The sequence below is a fragment of the Jaculus jaculus genome, chromosome 5, assembly GCF_020740685.1.
Source record: "Jaculus jaculus isolate mJacJac1 chromosome 5, mJacJac1.mat.Y.cur, whole genome shotgun sequence".
In the NCBI taxonomy this organism is placed as follows: domain Eukaryota; kingdom Metazoa; phylum Chordata; class Mammalia; order Rodentia; family Dipodidae; genus Jaculus; species Jaculus jaculus.
The window spans coordinates 61986184-62002600 of record NC_059106.1 but is presented as its reverse complement, the minus strand read 5'-3'; the positions used below and the strand labels follow the sequence as shown (position 1 = coordinate 62002600).

General features: G+C 49.8%; 1 protein-coding gene across 4 annotated transcripts in view; it reads right to left on the bottom strand.

Annotated features, from left to right (window-relative positions):
- Ptpru (protein tyrosine phosphatase receptor type U) overlaps positions 1-16417 on the bottom strand; it is a 95146-nt gene that overhangs the window by 66357 nt on the left and 12372 nt on the right. For all 4 annotated transcript variants that reach the window (XM_045148833.1, XM_045148834.1, XM_045148835.1 and 1 more), the window contains exons 2-7: positions 13385-13516; positions 10526-10797; positions 10285-10366; positions 10055-10170; positions 9721-9895; positions 7643-7936 (exon numbers count right to left, since the gene is read on the bottom strand). In XM_045148833.1, the coding sequence (XP_045004768.1) occupies positions 7643-7936; positions 9721-9895; positions 10055-10170; positions 10285-10366; positions 10526-10797; positions 13385-13516 (1071 nt within the window). The remainder of the gene's footprint in view (positions 1-7642; positions 7937-9720; positions 9896-10054; positions 10171-10284; positions 10367-10525; positions 10798-13384; positions 13517-16417) is intronic.

The window sequence follows — 16417 nt, the reverse complement described above, 5'->3', positions numbered from 1 at the left end:
CTGTACCTGGCACAAAGTGGGCACTCAGCTATGACAAGGTCAAGGGCAGGTCTGATGCTGCTACTGATGCTAACCACACTCGGGTGGAACTCACGCCATGCTTACTTTGAACGTTGCAGAAGAGGTGGCAGAAAGGATGTGAGAGCCAAAGGGGGGGAGGGGTGTGCTTTGAAATGCTATCTTCCAGATACAAAGTGGTCCTGATATTCATGAGCTCACAGTGGCTGACGCTACCTACACAAGACCTGCATAACGGCGGGTGGGGGGGGGGTGATAATATCAAAATAGAAGAGATTAGTTGGAGAGATGAAGGGATTCCATGGAGGGGAGATTCAGGAGGTAAAAAAACGAGGGTGGAGGGAGAGGTGATGATCTTAGCATATTGTCTGTATTATGGAGGTTGCCAATAAAACGATAGAACAAGAGATGACTACTTTGCTCTGATTCTGTGGTGGCCTTACCATGTAATGTGGACAAGCAACGGAACCTTGAAATCTTAGTTTGCTCATCTGTAAACTATGAATGATCAAAAGACCGAACCACAGGGGCAAGGGAGATGGTTCAGTGGTTAAAGGCACTTGCTTGCAAAGCATGACAGTCCAGGTTTGATTCTCCAGTACCCATATAAAGCCAGGGACACAAAGTGCCCCATGTGTCTGGAGTTCATTTGTAGTGTCTAGAGGCCCTGGCACATCCATCCTGCCTCTTTCATAAATAAGTAAATAAATTTCTAAAAAGATAAAACCATGCAACTTGGGTTCATGACCCACTGTCCGATCCCAGGCAAGTCCCTTCCCTGCTCTGGGTTTCAGTGTCCCAATCTGCACACTAAGGGGACCGTTGCAGATTATGAAGCCCAAGCTCTGATTTCTTTTATACTAAAAGGCAGACCAAAACTGCCTTGAAAAGCAGCCATGCTTGCCACCATACCATCAATGCGTCACCAAAACAGCCTGTGAAACTGGAAGAGCACACAATGGTGAGCGCTGCCACTTACAGGGCGCCTGCTGCGTGCTGGACATTGCACTTCCCGTGAGCTTAGCGTGCTGCTGTGCAATTCCCACAGCGCATTCCGAGGGTCAGGCTTCACAAGTCCATCGTTATGGATGCTTACACCACGCTATTGACATTGCAGCCTGGATAATTACCCATTGCCGCACACTGATCCTCCAGTGCAGGAAGCTTAGTTAGTCCTTCCTCTTCCCTCCAACCCATGATGCTAAAGAGCACCCACTGCCAGCAGCCAGTTGTGACAAGTGCTTTGTCTCCAGACGCTACAAAACGTCCCCTAGGAGGGCCGTGGAAATGGCTCTGTGGATAAAGTGCCTGTTATGCAAGCATGAGGATGAGAGTTTGGATCCCCAAGCCCATGTAAATGCTGGATGTGTGTGGCAGCCCACCTGGATGCCCAGTGCTCAAGAAACAGAGACAGGGGACTCCCCAGAGAAAGCTTGCTAGCCAAATTGGTGAGCTTTCACTTCAAATGGGAAACCATGTCTCAGTCAAGATGGAGAGCAAGCAAGGAAGACACCCCACACCAACCTCTGGCCACCACACATACGTGCACACAAGTGTGCAAGTGCACACACACACTCACACACACACATATACACCACACATATACACAAAAAAAAATTCCACTAGGAGAGAAAATCACCCCTGCTAAGAACACTAGCATTAGATATGTGATACCACCTCTTGTTTTGGGGGTTGTTTTGGTTTTTGGTTTTTGATTTTTTTGCATCGTGGTGGAGGGGGGCTGCACCACGTGTATGTGCCCTTTTGGGGGCCCCGTATGCTCACCTGCGCAATGAGTGTTCACTGTGGTGGCTGGAATGGAATTTAGGGTGTTCTGCTCCATTACTCTTTCACCTGGGTTTGTTGTTTTGTTTTGTTTTTTTCATTTTATTTTAATATTAAATCTCCACCTGGGTTTTGAGCCCGAGTCTCTTTTTACTGATTCCAGAGTTTTCAAGAGTTCACAGAGGCTGCGTCTTTGCGGGACCGGGGCTATGGGCACACATGACCACCCCCAGTTGTTTCACTTGGGATCTGGAGATTTGAACTGTGACAGTGTCAGGCCCCCTCGGACCTTCATACTTACAAAAAGAAAAAAAAAAAAAAAAAAAGCACAGTTAACCACTGAGCCATCTCTCCAGCCCCAGCCCTCATGATTTTAAATGCCAGCACCAACATCTCTACACTGACAAGTTTCAGCTTCATATCTGTAGTTTGGACAATTACCTCAGCCCCACACTCGTCCTGCCTGGTGGGTATCGCCACCCACATGTTTAATGGCACCTCAAAGTCAACATCTCCAACACACAGCTCCTGATCCATGACACCCTGCCACACCAGCACCTCTGCAGTTAGCTCCTTTGCAGTAAGTGACGGCTCCATCCTTCCAGCTGCTCAAGTAAAACACCTTGGAGCATCCTGGCTGGCTCTCTTGTTTCTCTCTCCCTGGTCCCATAGCCAATCCATCAGCAGATGCCATTGGCTCTGCCTTTGGAGCAAACTAGAATCTTAGCAACTTGTAACCACTGCCTTCACAACCACTTCCACTTGACTCCCAGCCAGCACCGTCTCTGCGTGGGCTCGCTGTGGGAGCCTGTCCCGGGCCTCCCTCTGGGACCTTTGCCCTCCTTCAGTCTCCTCCGTGGGGGAGATCCACAGCAGTCCTTCTGAGCACGAGGAGATGGTGCTCACCGCCATCTCCAAGCCCTGCCACGGCTCCCCAGCTCCCTTGCCTCTGAGTCCCACACGCTCAGCTCAACTTGGAAATTCCTCCCCAGTCATGTCCCCTCAGTCACATACCCAATGACACAGGTCTCCCTGGTGCTCCAGACTTTTTAAAAGATATTTTACTTATTTACTTGCAAGAAGAGAGAGAATGAATGAATGAATGAATGGGTGTGCCAGGGCCCCTAGCCACTGCAATCGAACTCCAGATGCATGGACCACTTTGTGCATCTGGCTTCATGTGGGTACTAGGGAATTTAACTCAGGTTGTTAACCGCTGAGCCATCTCTCCAGCCTAAGCCTCCAGACTTTTGCATTCACTGATCTGCCTGCCTGCAATGTTCCTTCCCCAGCTGTCCCCTGCCCCCACCACCACCGCCTGGCTCAGTCCCTCACCTCCTTCACATATCTGTTCAAATGTCACTTTCTCAGTGACAGTTCTTGAGCCTTTTAAAAATAACAACCCTCCAGCCCCCACATCCCACTCCCCGCCCTGATTTATTCTTCCTCACAGCTCTTATCACCATCTGACAAACTATATATTCCACTTGTTTACTTATTTATCGTCATCTCCTTCTGCCAGGACATGAGCTCTTAGCTGAGTTTCAGCAGGACTCACATGCTGGAGGCCCTCGTCTGTCTGGGGTGCAATCCTGTAACCCTAGCAACTGCAGTGATGCCTGGCACACAGTACACCATCAATAAACACTGCTGCACTAATCTTCAAACTACTCCTATATGGTAAACATCATTATCCCTATTTTATAAAACAAAGAGACTCAAGCTCTGAGGTTAAGTAACCTGACCAGACCCCTCAGCTGGAAGGCATCTCTCACAGGGACCCTGACCCACCTCCAAAGTCTGACATTAAACTAAATTCTAGATAGTTAACAAAACCAGCTTTGGGAGAAGGCAGTGTGTGTGTGTGTGTGTGTGTGTGTGTGTGTGTGTGTGTGTTGTGTGTTGTGTGGTGTATGTGTTGTGTGGTGTATGCAGATGTGCAAGCCCTCGACATACATGTAGAAACCAGAAGAGAATGTCAGGGGACCTTCTCTTGCCACTCATCCTCATATTTCTTTCCTTTGAGACTGTATCCCTCCCTCAACCCAGAGCTGCTATCTGTCAGGCAGTCCCAGAAATTCTCCCATCTCTGTCCCTCCCTACCCCCGCCCCAGACTGGGGTTACAGAGATGCATGGCCATGCCCAATTTTTGTTTGTTTGTTTGTTTTTGTTTTTGTTTCTTCGAGGTAGGGTTTCACTCTAGCTCAGGCTGAACCTGGAATTCACTATGTAGTCTCAGGGTGGCCTCGAACTCATGGTGATCCTCCTACCTCTGCCTCCCAAGTGCTGGGATTAAAGGCATGAGCCACCACACCGGCCATGCCCAGTTTTTTACATGGGTTATGGAAAGCCAAACTTGGCATCTCCAGCCCAAGAGGCCCTCATGCTTAAGCTGCAAACACTCTTAGCTGTTGAGCCATTCCCCAGCCCAGAAATCAGCTTTTTCAAACACTTAAGAATATCAACTGTAGCCGGGTGTAGTGACACACACACCTTTAGTCCCAGCACTCTCAGGAGGAAAAGGTAGGAGGATCACCATGAGTATTTTGAGGCTACCCTGAGACTACACAGTGAGTTCCAGGTCAGCCTGGGCTAGAGTGAGACCCTACCTTGATAAACCAAAAGCAAACCAGGGAAAAAAATTTCAACTGTAAATATATGGCACATGTGTCTGGAGTCCATTTGCAGTAGCACAAGGCACTGGTCCTCTTTCTCTCTCTCCCTCCCTCTGTCTCTCTTTCCCTCCCTCCATCCCTCCCTCTCTCCCTCTTCTATCTCTCTCTGCTTATAAATATAAGGAAAAATATTTTTAAAAACTTATATGTGAACATTCATAGAAATACAATTCATAATCATTAACAGGAATGAACAACCCAGAGTCTATCACTAATGAAGAGATAAGTAAAATGTGAGGCTCTGTTTGCATAACAGAAGATTATTTGACAATAGAAAAAAAAAGAAAGAAAATAATGGAGGGCTGAAGAGATAGCTTAGTGGTTAAAGACACTTGCCTGCAAATCCAAAGGACCCAGGTTTGATTCTCTAGGACCCATGTAAATCAGATGCACAAGGTGGCACATATGTCTGGAGTTCGTTTGCAGCAGCAAGAGACCCTGACATGCCCATTCTCTCTTTCTCTCTCTCTTTGCCCCTCTCTCTCTCTCTCTCTCTGCCTCTTTCTCTCTTTCAAATAAATAAATAATAATAAAATATTGAAAACAAAAAGAAGCAGCTGGGCATGGTGGCGCACCCCTTTAATCCCAGCACTCGGGAGGCAGAGGCAGGAGGATCACTGTGAGTTCGAGACCACCCTGAGAGTACACAGTAAATTCCAGGTCAGCCTGACCTAGAGTGAGACTGTACCTCGAAAGAAAAAAAAAGAAAGAAAGAAAAGGAGTATTTGGTAACATGTTACAACATAGACAACCCTCTAGAATATCATGTTAAATGAAGAAGCCAATTACAAGACTCAAACCTAGACAGACAGAAAGTAGATGAGTCTTTGACTAGGACTCCAGGAAGCAGAAACGAGGGTGACCGTTAAAGGATCCGCTTAAGGTGATGACATATTCCAAAATCAATTGTGTTGCTGGTTTCCTAAGTGACTATATGAAAAGCCTTTAATGCACTTTAATGAGTGAAATATATGAATGTAAAATTATACTGCAATAAATCTGTTACCAAAAAATTCCAAAAAAGCAATTCCAAAAAGGTTACGTACTGTATGTTTTCATTTACATAACATTTTTTAGATGACAAAAATGCTAGAAATGGATAGATCTGATTACCAAGGGTTGAGGGGTTAAAAAAAGAGAAAGAGGTTACCATGGTTATAAAAGGGTCCTTACGGTGACTGACTGACTTTGACTGTTTACTATTTTGACTGTAGTAGCAAAGACACATACATACACGTGATAAATTGCATAGACCTAAATATACACCAAGATACAACAAATACAAGTGAAAATGTGGGTTCTAACAATGTCAGTCTTGATTGTGATATCAAATTATATTGCTACTGTGGAAAACAGAAATGATCATCTGTTTTTCTTACAATTGCATGTAAACCTACACTTATAGCAAGGAAAATTCCAGTAAAAACAACATACTGAAATCACAAAGAACGCTGCTCTCTATTTCTCTTCTGAAGAAACAGGTTCCTCTGACACACTGTATGATGGGAACCAGCAGCTGCTTCCGCACCCTTCCTTAGCGAGAAACAGCATGGCATCAACGACAGGCCAAGAGAACCCAGCTAAAACATACCACATACTCTTACTGGACAGTGTTTAAGAATACAGATTCTGAGGCTGGAGCTTAGCGGTTAAGGCACTTGCCTGAGAAGCCTAAGGATCCAGGGGTGATTCCCCAGTACCCACATAAGCCAGACGCATATGTTGGTGCATTCATCTGAACTTGGTTTGCAGTGGCCGGAAGTCCTAGCACACCCATACTCATTCTCATTCTCATTCTCTCTCCCTCCCTCTCCCTCTCCCTCTCTCTCTCTCTCTCTCTTTCAAATAAAGGAATAAAATTTAAAAAGAATACAGGTTCTGAAAACTGCCAGTCAGGAGTTCCAGTCCTTTCTCTGACACTTACTAGCTGTGTCCTTTAGCCAGTCACCTACCATTTCTGAACCTTGGTCACCTCATCTGTGAAATAGGCATGACAACAATACGACGTCACAGTGGTTTGCTTGCTTGTTGTGTTTGTTTGGTTTGGTTTTTGAGATGGGGGGGGGGTCTCAATATGTAGCCCAGACTGGCCTTGGACTCTGCAATCCTCCTGCTGCAGCCTCTACAGTTCTGGGATTACAGGATTGTGTCACCACTGTCCTACTTGCAGTAAGTTTCAATAACTGTGGAGCTGGAAGTCTCTTCCTTATTGGCTAGCTGTCAGGAACCTGAAAAGATCTGTGTATCACACTGCCTTTGTGAAAAGAAAAGTCATCCACAGTCTTAACCAGCATTGGACCCTGCAAACTTTAAAGCTGTCCAGCCATGCAAAATGCACCAAGTGGTGCAATGGTGGCATGTCTGAGTTGTGGGAAACCAGTTGCTCTCTGACTGGATTTGAGACCCACTCCACTGGAAGGAATTCCTGCCTGGGACTGAAAGCCTAATCAAAAACCTCTGGCTGAGGAGGTCATAAGCTCTAGGGAGGAAACTACTACTGTTGTCTGACTAAATGGATATATTATGACCACCAACCTGCCCTCTGAATATTTGTTTATGTCCATACATTAATGCTACTCTCACTTTTGGTTAGAGGAGCTTCTCTTTTCAGATGGCGGTGACCAATGGGGTGACTCAAAAATAGCCAAATGCTGAGAAGAAGTGACAATGGAGTGTTCAGCATTGAGCCAACATATCACACCCTCCAAGACTCAGAGACCACTGCAGAAGCGATGTCAGAAAGAATGTAAGAGCCAAAGGAAGGGAAGGACTGCTTACAATCTGTCTTCCAGACACAGGTATTCATGACCTCACAGTGGCTGATGCTATCTACACAAGACCTGCATAGTAGGAAGGGAAAAAATGAAGGGAGAGTAGCTAGAAAGAAAGGATTCAGTCCAAGTGGGGGTTGGCAGGGGAAAATGGGGAGTGTCGGGAGGGGATAATCATGGTATAATATCTGTATTTATGTAAGTTGTCAATAAAAAAGTAAGTAAATAAATAAATAAACGTGGTACACATCTGTTATTAGACACCAAGTATCCACTATCATTACCTTTACCATAACAAGGGTTGAGGAAAATCCCTGATGTCTCAGGAAGTGAGAGAAGCACAGGATCCAGTCTGTTCTACCTCTGAGAATGTGACCGTCAGGGGCACCCACCTGCACACTTGGTACGGCTGAGCAGTGGAGGTCCCGGGCGGCCGGTGCCACCGTCCCCGGGGCGTGTGAGCAGCACGCTGATCTCGTACTCCGTGTCCGGGTCGAGGTGCCACAGCTTGTAGGTCTGCAGGTTGACCGCGTGCACCTCGGCCCAAGGGCCGCGGGCCATTCGGTACTCAATCTCTTTCCGCACAATCGGCCCATCGCCGATGATAGAGTTGGTGTTAAGCTGGATGATGAGGTACGTAGGGCCGGCACGCAGCAGCTGTGGCGGTGCGATGGGAGTGGGAGGCTCTGCCAAAACACAGGGAGGAGTTGGAGCCAACAAATGCCACGCCAGACCCCAGCCTCAACACTGCATCCACACACTACTCCCACCCCTAAGGCCTCACGCTATTCACTATCCTCAAAAATCCCTAGATCTTGAGCTGGAGAGTTGACACCTGCCTGCAAAGCCAAAGGACCCAGGTTCAATTCCCCAGGACCCACACAAGCCATATGCATCTGGAATTCGTTTGCAGTGGTTGGATGCCCTGGTGTACCCATTCTCTCTCTCCCCCTCCCTCCCCCCTCCCTCCCTCTCTCAAATAAATAAAATATATTAATAAAAATAATAATAGGGAGCCGGGCATGGTGGTGCATGCCTTTAATCCCAGCACTCGGGAGGCAGAGGTAGGAGGATTGCCATGAGTTCGAGGCCACCCTGCAACTACATAGTGAATTCCAGGTCAGCCTGGGTTGAATGAAACCGTACCTTGAAAAACCAATAATAATAATAATAATAATGGGGCTGGAGAGATGGCTTATTGGTTAAAGCAGTTGCCTGTGAAGTCTAAGGATCCAGGTTCAATTATCCAGGTCCCACATAAGCCAGATGAACAAAGAGGCACATGCATATGGAGCTCATCTGCACTGGCTAGAGGCTCTCTTTCTTTCTCTCCTTCTCTGTCTCAATTAAAAATAAATTAATTTAAAAATGGGCTGGAGAGATGGCTTAGCGGTTAAGCGCTTGCCTGTGAAGCCTAAGGACCTCGGTTCGAGGCTCAGTTCCCCAGGTCCCACGTTAGCCAGATGCACAAGGGGGCGCACACGTCTGGAGTTCGTTTGCAGAGGCTGGAAGCCCTGGCGCGCCCATTCTCTCTCTCTCCCTCTATCTGTCTTTCTCTGTGTGTGTGTCGCTCTCAAATAAATAAATTTAAAAAAAATTATTTTAAAAAATTAATTTAAAAATATTTTTAAAATAATAGTATGCCAGGCGTGGTGGTGCACGCCTTTAATCCCAGCACTTGGGTGGCAGAGGTAGGAGGATCACCGTGAGTTCAAGGCCACCCTGAGACTCCATAGTGAATTCCAGGTCAGCCTGAGCTAGAGTGAGACCCTACCTTGAAAAACCAAAAAAGAAAAAAATAAAACCTAAAATAGTAATAATAATAATCCCTAAATCCTGAGGGCACAGTCTGGGCTAACAACCTGGATGGCACTGCCAGCTTCACTCACTGGTTCCCGGAAAACCAGCACCCGTCAGCCCCGCCCTCTATGCCAGGCCAGGCCCCTGACCATACCTGGAATTGAAACTGTTCCCTCCACAGGCCCACCAGTTCAGATCACACCAAGAACCCTCACTGCATTCCACCCCACTCCCATTCCCAAGACCCCTCGTGTTGCTACCAAGCCCTAGACCACTAGACGGCTCTGGGCACCCCCACCCCACCAAATCCCTCAAGACCTAAGGAGCACCCAGTTCCGAAGACTGACTGGCCCTCTCCCTCAGCCCACGCTTGCCTCCTGCTCCCTCCTCTCAGAATCCTCAAGTCCTCATCTCCAGGGACCCCTCACCCACCTCTCTCTCCTGGACCCCATCTTCTGCCCATCAGGCCAGCCACCCTACAGGGCCAGGCCACATCCCTGGCCAAAGCTCAGAAGGGTGAGTCACTGTCCTCTCTGCATGCCCTCGGGTTCAGATCCCACTTGGGGAGAGGAGCAGTCTGCCCTGGCCCCTCCATCCCCGGCAAGCCCGCGCCCTGTCTGACCACATCCCCACCCCACCTCGACCTTCCGGGTGCCTGTGAGCGGCGGACCTTTGACGATGAGCTCTGCGAAGTTGGAGACGCCCGCGCCGCGCGGGGCCTGGGACACGCAGCGATACAAGTCCTGCTCGGCTCGGCCCACAGCGGCCAGCGGGAAAGTGGCCAGGAAGCGCCTGTGACTGATGTGCCGTACCCCGGCCGCAGGCACCAGCACCCCACTCTGCCGCTGCGAGGGAAAAGGAGTGGGATCTGGGGCTCCAGGAGATGCCCTGTGCCCTGGCGTGAAGGGGGACCCCCAGGAGGGCAGGGCACACAACCTGCATAAACATGCATGAGCATGGGGTGCTGAGGTGCCAAGCCTGCCCCAGTCTGCGCGGCCCCTCACCTGCAGCAGGAAGCGCTCTGCCTCGGCCGCTCGTCCAGCCGCCATGCACTGGAACGATGCGTTCTGGCCGGCGTTGACCTCCACGTCACCCAGGCGGGAGAAGTGGGGCGCCTTTGCTGCAGGGGCGGGGGTGGAAAGAGCCGCCACGTGAGCTGCACCCCCTTGCAGGCAGGCCTCGAGGCCACTTACACCCTTCACCCCCTGCATGCCTGACAGGGCTTGGGACTCACCGCAGGGATAGCTGAGAAGCAAGATGTCATCTAGTCCCATGTAGCCCCTCTGGTCTGGGGAGATGACAGCCTCGAACAGCACCTGGGGGAGGTGGCAGGGCACGTGTCATAGTGACATCCCTCCAGCCCAGCCTGGGGAGGGGCCCACGAGAGCCTCCTTCTAGCTAGGCCGAAGTCCCTCCCCCTCAACCCAGCTCACACACCTCAGACCTGGACTAACTATAGACTGAACCCTGCTCACCTGGTACTCATTGGGCCAGAAGGTGCTCACAGCCAGCTCGGCCTGGTGCCACTGCCTGCCGTGGGATCCAGTCATGTTCCACACAGCACTGCCCAGGGGGCCCCCATTCACACGCACATAGACACCCAGGGTACCGGGGCTATGCCCATCCCGGCTGTACAGGAAGTAGCTGAACTGCACACAGTGGGTGTCATTCTCACTCAGGCTCTGGAAAATGATATGGGCCCGCTGGCCTGGAGCATGCTGAGAGGCATTGACCATTAAGTAGGAACCTGAGGTGAAAGAAAGAAGAGGTAGGAGGTTGAGGAGCCCTTAGGGGAGGCCAGAGGGGAGCTGGGCACTGCAAAGGGACAGAAACAATGGACTTCTGGCATTCAGGCTCATTGACAGTCGACAGTTTAGGCTTTAGGGTTCTCTTACCAGCTCACGATCACAGGGATTTGGTGCCTCTCCTCTCCAAATCATTTCCCAAAGGAGAGGGCTGGGGCAGAAGAAAAACGCTAACTCAACCCTGTCAAAGCCCATAGGGTCCTCACTTCACCCTCCATAGGCCACAGATAGAGCCTATGGCCTGCCTGAGTCACCACTTTGCCAAGCTCGCTGCCACCCTCAGGGACACAGTCCAAGTCGTTCATCTCAGGAGTCAAGAGCCTGACACAGGGCAGGTCCTCTGAGACCACTGCTCCCAAAGTCCCACGTTCAGGGTGTGACTATCTTTACACCAGCCGGTCATGCCTCAGGGCTCTCTGCGGTGTCTCCCACATAGGCTCTAAACCCAAGCTCAAGGAATCTGCAGGACACTGAAGGAAGGGATTAACTTTCCTTCCCAGCCCCCAACAGGAGTCTAGATTCCTAGAACACAAACTCTATTCCCAACCCACAGATCCAGGCTGTGTGCCCAGGGGGTGCGGGGTCCTCAGAGGGAGCAGCTGCCAAGGGAACGCTGGCAGCCACACTGTACCACAGCCACCCAGTGCCACCTCTTCCTGAGCTTGGCTACCAGCCAACACCAGCACACTCAGAGCCTGACTCTGGGAGGGCTCCCCAGGGAACTGTCTAGAAGGATTTCATTCAATCTCTCTGAACCCACAGCCTTGTGGAGGTGGCTACCTCAGATGTCCTGGCAGGGTAAGAAAGGAAACTACAGGTCCCTGTGCCCAACTAGAACCATGAAAGGGGTGCATCCTGGCTCTTCTTAGACAGCACTTCCTGGCTCCCTCTCCTCTTCCCACCGAGCCACCTCTCTAGCCCCTAGTTTTGTTTTTTTATTATTCTTATTTATTTATGTATGTATTTATCTCTTTGTTTGAGAGAAAGAGGGAAGAAGGAAAGGAGAAAGAGAGAGAGAAAGAATGGGCCCACCAAGATCTCTAGCCACTGCAAATGAACTCCAGACGCATGCACCACCTTATGCATCTGGCTTACGTGGGTCCTAGGGAATAAAACCTGGATCCTTCAGCTTCACAGGCAAGCGCCTTAACCGCTAAGTCATCTCTTCAGCTCTGTTTTATCTTGGAGACAGTGTTTTGCTAGGTAACCCAGGCTGAATTTGAACTTGCAATTCTCATGGCCTAGCTGCCTGCCATCCTTTTCTTAACTCAGTAGATCCTGCACCCAGTAAAGAAGGCTACTTGCAGGCTGGAGAGATGGCTTAGCGGTTAATTGCTTGCCTGTGAAGCCTAAGGACCCCGGTTCGAGGCTCGGTTCCCCAGGTCCCACGTTAGCCAGATGCACAAGGGGGCGCACACATCTGGAGTTCGTTTGCAGAGGCTGGAAGCCCTGGCGCACCCATTCTCTATCTGTCTCTTTCTGTCGCTCTCAAATAAATAAATAAAATATGAACAAAAAATATTTTTAAAAAAATAAAAAGAAGGCTACTTGCCACCAGCCCTCCTCAACCACCTCTAACAACAGCAACCGTACAACTGAGCCCCTGTATGCCTCTCCTGTGCCTTGAACTTCTAAGGCATTATCCAATGGCCCTGTGCAATGAGTCACCGTTCTCCCTTCTTTAAAGGTCAGACAGTGAAATTAGGCAACTTGCCCAAGTTCACAGAGCTGGTAAAATGATGGGGCCAGGATTAGAACCCATGTCTTCATGGTCCTGGAAGAGGAGGTCAGGACAAGTCCAGCACTCAGGATGCCCAAAGTACCTCTGCTGAAGCAGGGGCAGAGCAAAATCAAAGTTGGGAAAGAACTAGAGCTCTCAGAAAGAATAGGGCAGAAGAGCATTGGGCCCATGTCACCCTGCTCTGTCAGCATCCTCAATCCCAGAGTAAAGGAATCAGAGGTTACAGGAGAGGATGTGGGAGACCTGGTAGAAGCAGAATGAACCCTGAGCTCAGCTGCCAGGAGAGTAATGGAAGTGGGTTTTAACTTAGATCATCGCATGTTACGAGTGAAATTACCTGACATGCACAAGTAGACATGTTGCAGGCTGAGCCATCTCTCAGGGTCTCAGTGTTTAAGGCACTTGCCTGCCTTAACTGGTACTGGTTCAATTCCCCAGTACCCATGTAAAAGCAAGATGTACAAGGTGGCACATGTGTCTGGAGTTCATTTGCAATGGCTAGAGGCCCTGGTGCACCCATTCATGTCTCCTCCCTCCCTCCCTCCCTCCACCCCATCCCTCCCTCTCCCCGCCCTCTCTCTCAAATAAATAAATATTTTTTAAAATTATTTTTTAAAAGGGGGGAACTGGAGAGATGGCTCAGCAGTTAAGGTGCTTGCCTAAACAGCGTCTATAGATGCAAAAACAGACGAGGTCCAAAGATGTTAAATAATGTGTTCCGGGTCACATAGCAAAGTGGGTAAAACCGTCACTGGAAGGAAAAGAATACCGATGGAGAGTAGGCTCACCGTGGGGCAGATCCGCAGAGGCCCGGGTGCCAGGGTGGATCCGCACTTGCTCCCACTGGAAGTCATCGTACTGGGCCTGGCTGTACTCACAGGGCACTGCTGGATCACTTGCCTCCTCAAAGGTACAACCAGCTGTAAGGATAGGGCCTGGTTAGCAAAATGATGGCAGGGCTGCCAAGCCCTCTAGGTTCCCCGTTGTCTCCTCCTTTTACCCAGGCCCACCTTCCCTTTGCCTCACTACTTCTTCTTACTAACAAAATTCTCCCTCCTCAACCCTCTCCCTAGGTCTTCCTTCACTGTCCTCTCCTAATACCATTACCTCTTTATACTGCCAGCTCCCCCAGTCCTTCCCAACCAAGTGCTCTACACCCTTAAAGACCCTACTTAAGAAAAACTAGCCACCATCATTCTGAATTAGTGGTGCCCAACAACATAAAATCTGTAAGGACTAGAATAACCCCCCTTAGCTGATGTGAAAACTGAAGCCCAACACGATGCTAAATGCCAAGTCACTGTCAATGTCAATGTCATTTAGGCCTTGCCTTCTGAATTGGGGGCCACCATGGCTTCTACGTGACTGACATCAAAGGGATTTAGCCATCACCCTAAATCAACCAACCTAAGTCCCTGTTTGCAGAAATGTGACCTGTACAAGCAAGACCATGTGGAGACTTGCCGCATGTGCCACAGAATATGTTAATTCCCGTGACTGGGAACCGAGATAAACAGCTTGAATGCTGGCAGGGAGACCTGAAATGCATGTGAGTGGGGGACCCGGAATACACGTGAGTGGGGAACCTGGAATACACGTGTGTGGGGGACCTGGAATACACGTGAGTGGGGGACCTGGAATACACCTGAGTGGGGAACCTGGAATACATGTGAGTGGGGGACCTGGAATACACGTGAGTGGGGAACCTGGAATACATGTGAGTGGGGGACCCGGAATACACGTGAGTGGGGGACCCAGAATACATGTGAGTGGGGAACCCGGAATACACGTGAGTGGGGGACCCGGAATACATGTGAGTGGGAAACCTGGAATACACGTGAGTGGGGAACCTGGAACACATGTCAGAGGGGGATCCGGAATACACGTGAGTGGGGAGCCTGGAATACATGTGAGTGGGGAACCTGGAATAGATGTGAGTGGGGGACCCGGAATACATGTCAGTGGGGGACCTGGAATGCATGTAAGTGGGGGACCTGGAATACACGTGAGTGAGGGACCTGGAATACATGTCAGAGGGGGAGCCAGAATACACATAAGTGAGGAGCCTGGAATGCATGTGAGTGGGGAACCTGGAATAGATGTCAGTGGGGGACCTGGTATGTACCTGAGTGGGGAACCTGGAATGCATGTGGATGTTTAGGGTTGGTAATGAGGCCCATGCATCTTAGCTGGCTCACCAGTGCTCTAGGTTGTCACTTCATAAATCTGAGCTACTCTGGTTCATGAAGGGACAGCCCTGCACTCCGTACCCAACCCAGCTGGAGCACGACGATCAGGAGTGAATTGCGAGGGAACAGGTACAGACTGTGCCAGGCTATGTCCTAGGTGCTCACCAGCCATGGGTACTTCCTCGTTTGACAGACGGGGCTGGGTAGATTGCTCAGTGGTTAAAGGTGTTTGTTTGCAAAGCCTCATGGCCTGGGTTTGATTCCCCAGTACCCACATAAAGCCAGATGCACCAAGTGATGCATGCATCTGCAGTTCATTTGGAGTGGCAAAAGCACTGGTACATCCATATTATCTATCTATCTTTCTATCTTTCTATCTATCTTCCTCCCTCCCTCCTTTCCTCCCTCCCTCCCTCCTTTCCTCCCTCTCTCCCTCCTTCCCTGTGTCTCTTTCTCTGCTTACAAATGAATAAATAATGTGTGTTAAAACTTGGAAAGAAAGCTGGCCAGCGTGGTGGCACGCACCTTTAATCCCAGCACTCAGGAGGCAGAGGTGGAGGATCACCATGAGTTCTAGGCCACCCTGAGACTACATAGTGAATTCCAGGTCAGCCTGAGCTAGAGTGAGACCCTACTTCGAAAAACAAAAACAAAACAAAATAAAATAAAATTTAAAAAAAAATTTGGAAAGAGAATACAGAGAAAGGTGTCCAGAGGGCTTCCTGCAAGAAGAAGTGGAAGCTGCCTTCAGCATGCAAGGACCTGCCTATGGGGATCCCAGCCAGTCACTGAGCAGAGGCACTACAGCAAAGCAAATTGTAGGACTTAGAAGCAGTGAAAGGGCTGTTCCAGTACTCTCCCCCAGGACTTGGGCAGTCCTGGGTTGACCAGCCACTGGGCTTCCTCCACATCCATCTGAGCCAGGTCCCTGGGGCTGACTAACCTCAGACTGACAACCAGACTGGGGTTTCTGCTTAGAGTAACCAACAACCTGACCTCAGCCACATGATCCCCACTGACCAAACCCACACAGTCTGACCTCACCAGAGTGACTCCCAGTCACAGACCTCTGGCCATCCCAGCCCTGGGTCTGCGGCCCAGCCCTTAGTTCCATCATCTCTGAGTCCAGTTTCCCAAAGACAGCCCCACCCCACCACCGCCCCAGCACTCCTAGTGAAGGAAAAAGTTAGGTCCCTTTGTCATGGAAAAGTCCTGGATGGCTCAGGAGCCAGAGCCCCATCACCACCACTAGGGGGCGCCAAGGACCATCATGACGGCCTTGAGCGTCCAGGAAACAGCTACTTCTCTTATTTTACAGATGGAGACTGAGGCTCAGAGCATGCAATGGTTTGCCCAAAGCCACACAGCTTCACAGAAGCTCTGCATAGAAGCTCTACACAAAACCACCTATCCTCATCCAAAGAGACTAGGCACAAACGAAATGGGTCCCTGATACGCCAGGGGGCCACATGTGTCTACTGAGTTTCACCCCTAAGACATTGGTTCCCTGACAGTACAGTGCAGTTCCCAGGCGGGTTCTATGCACCAGGATGACTAAGGCTCCATCTTGCATGGCTGGGGACGTAGCTCTGTGGCAGTCAGCTTAGCTAGCAAAGTGTGAGGCCCTGGGTT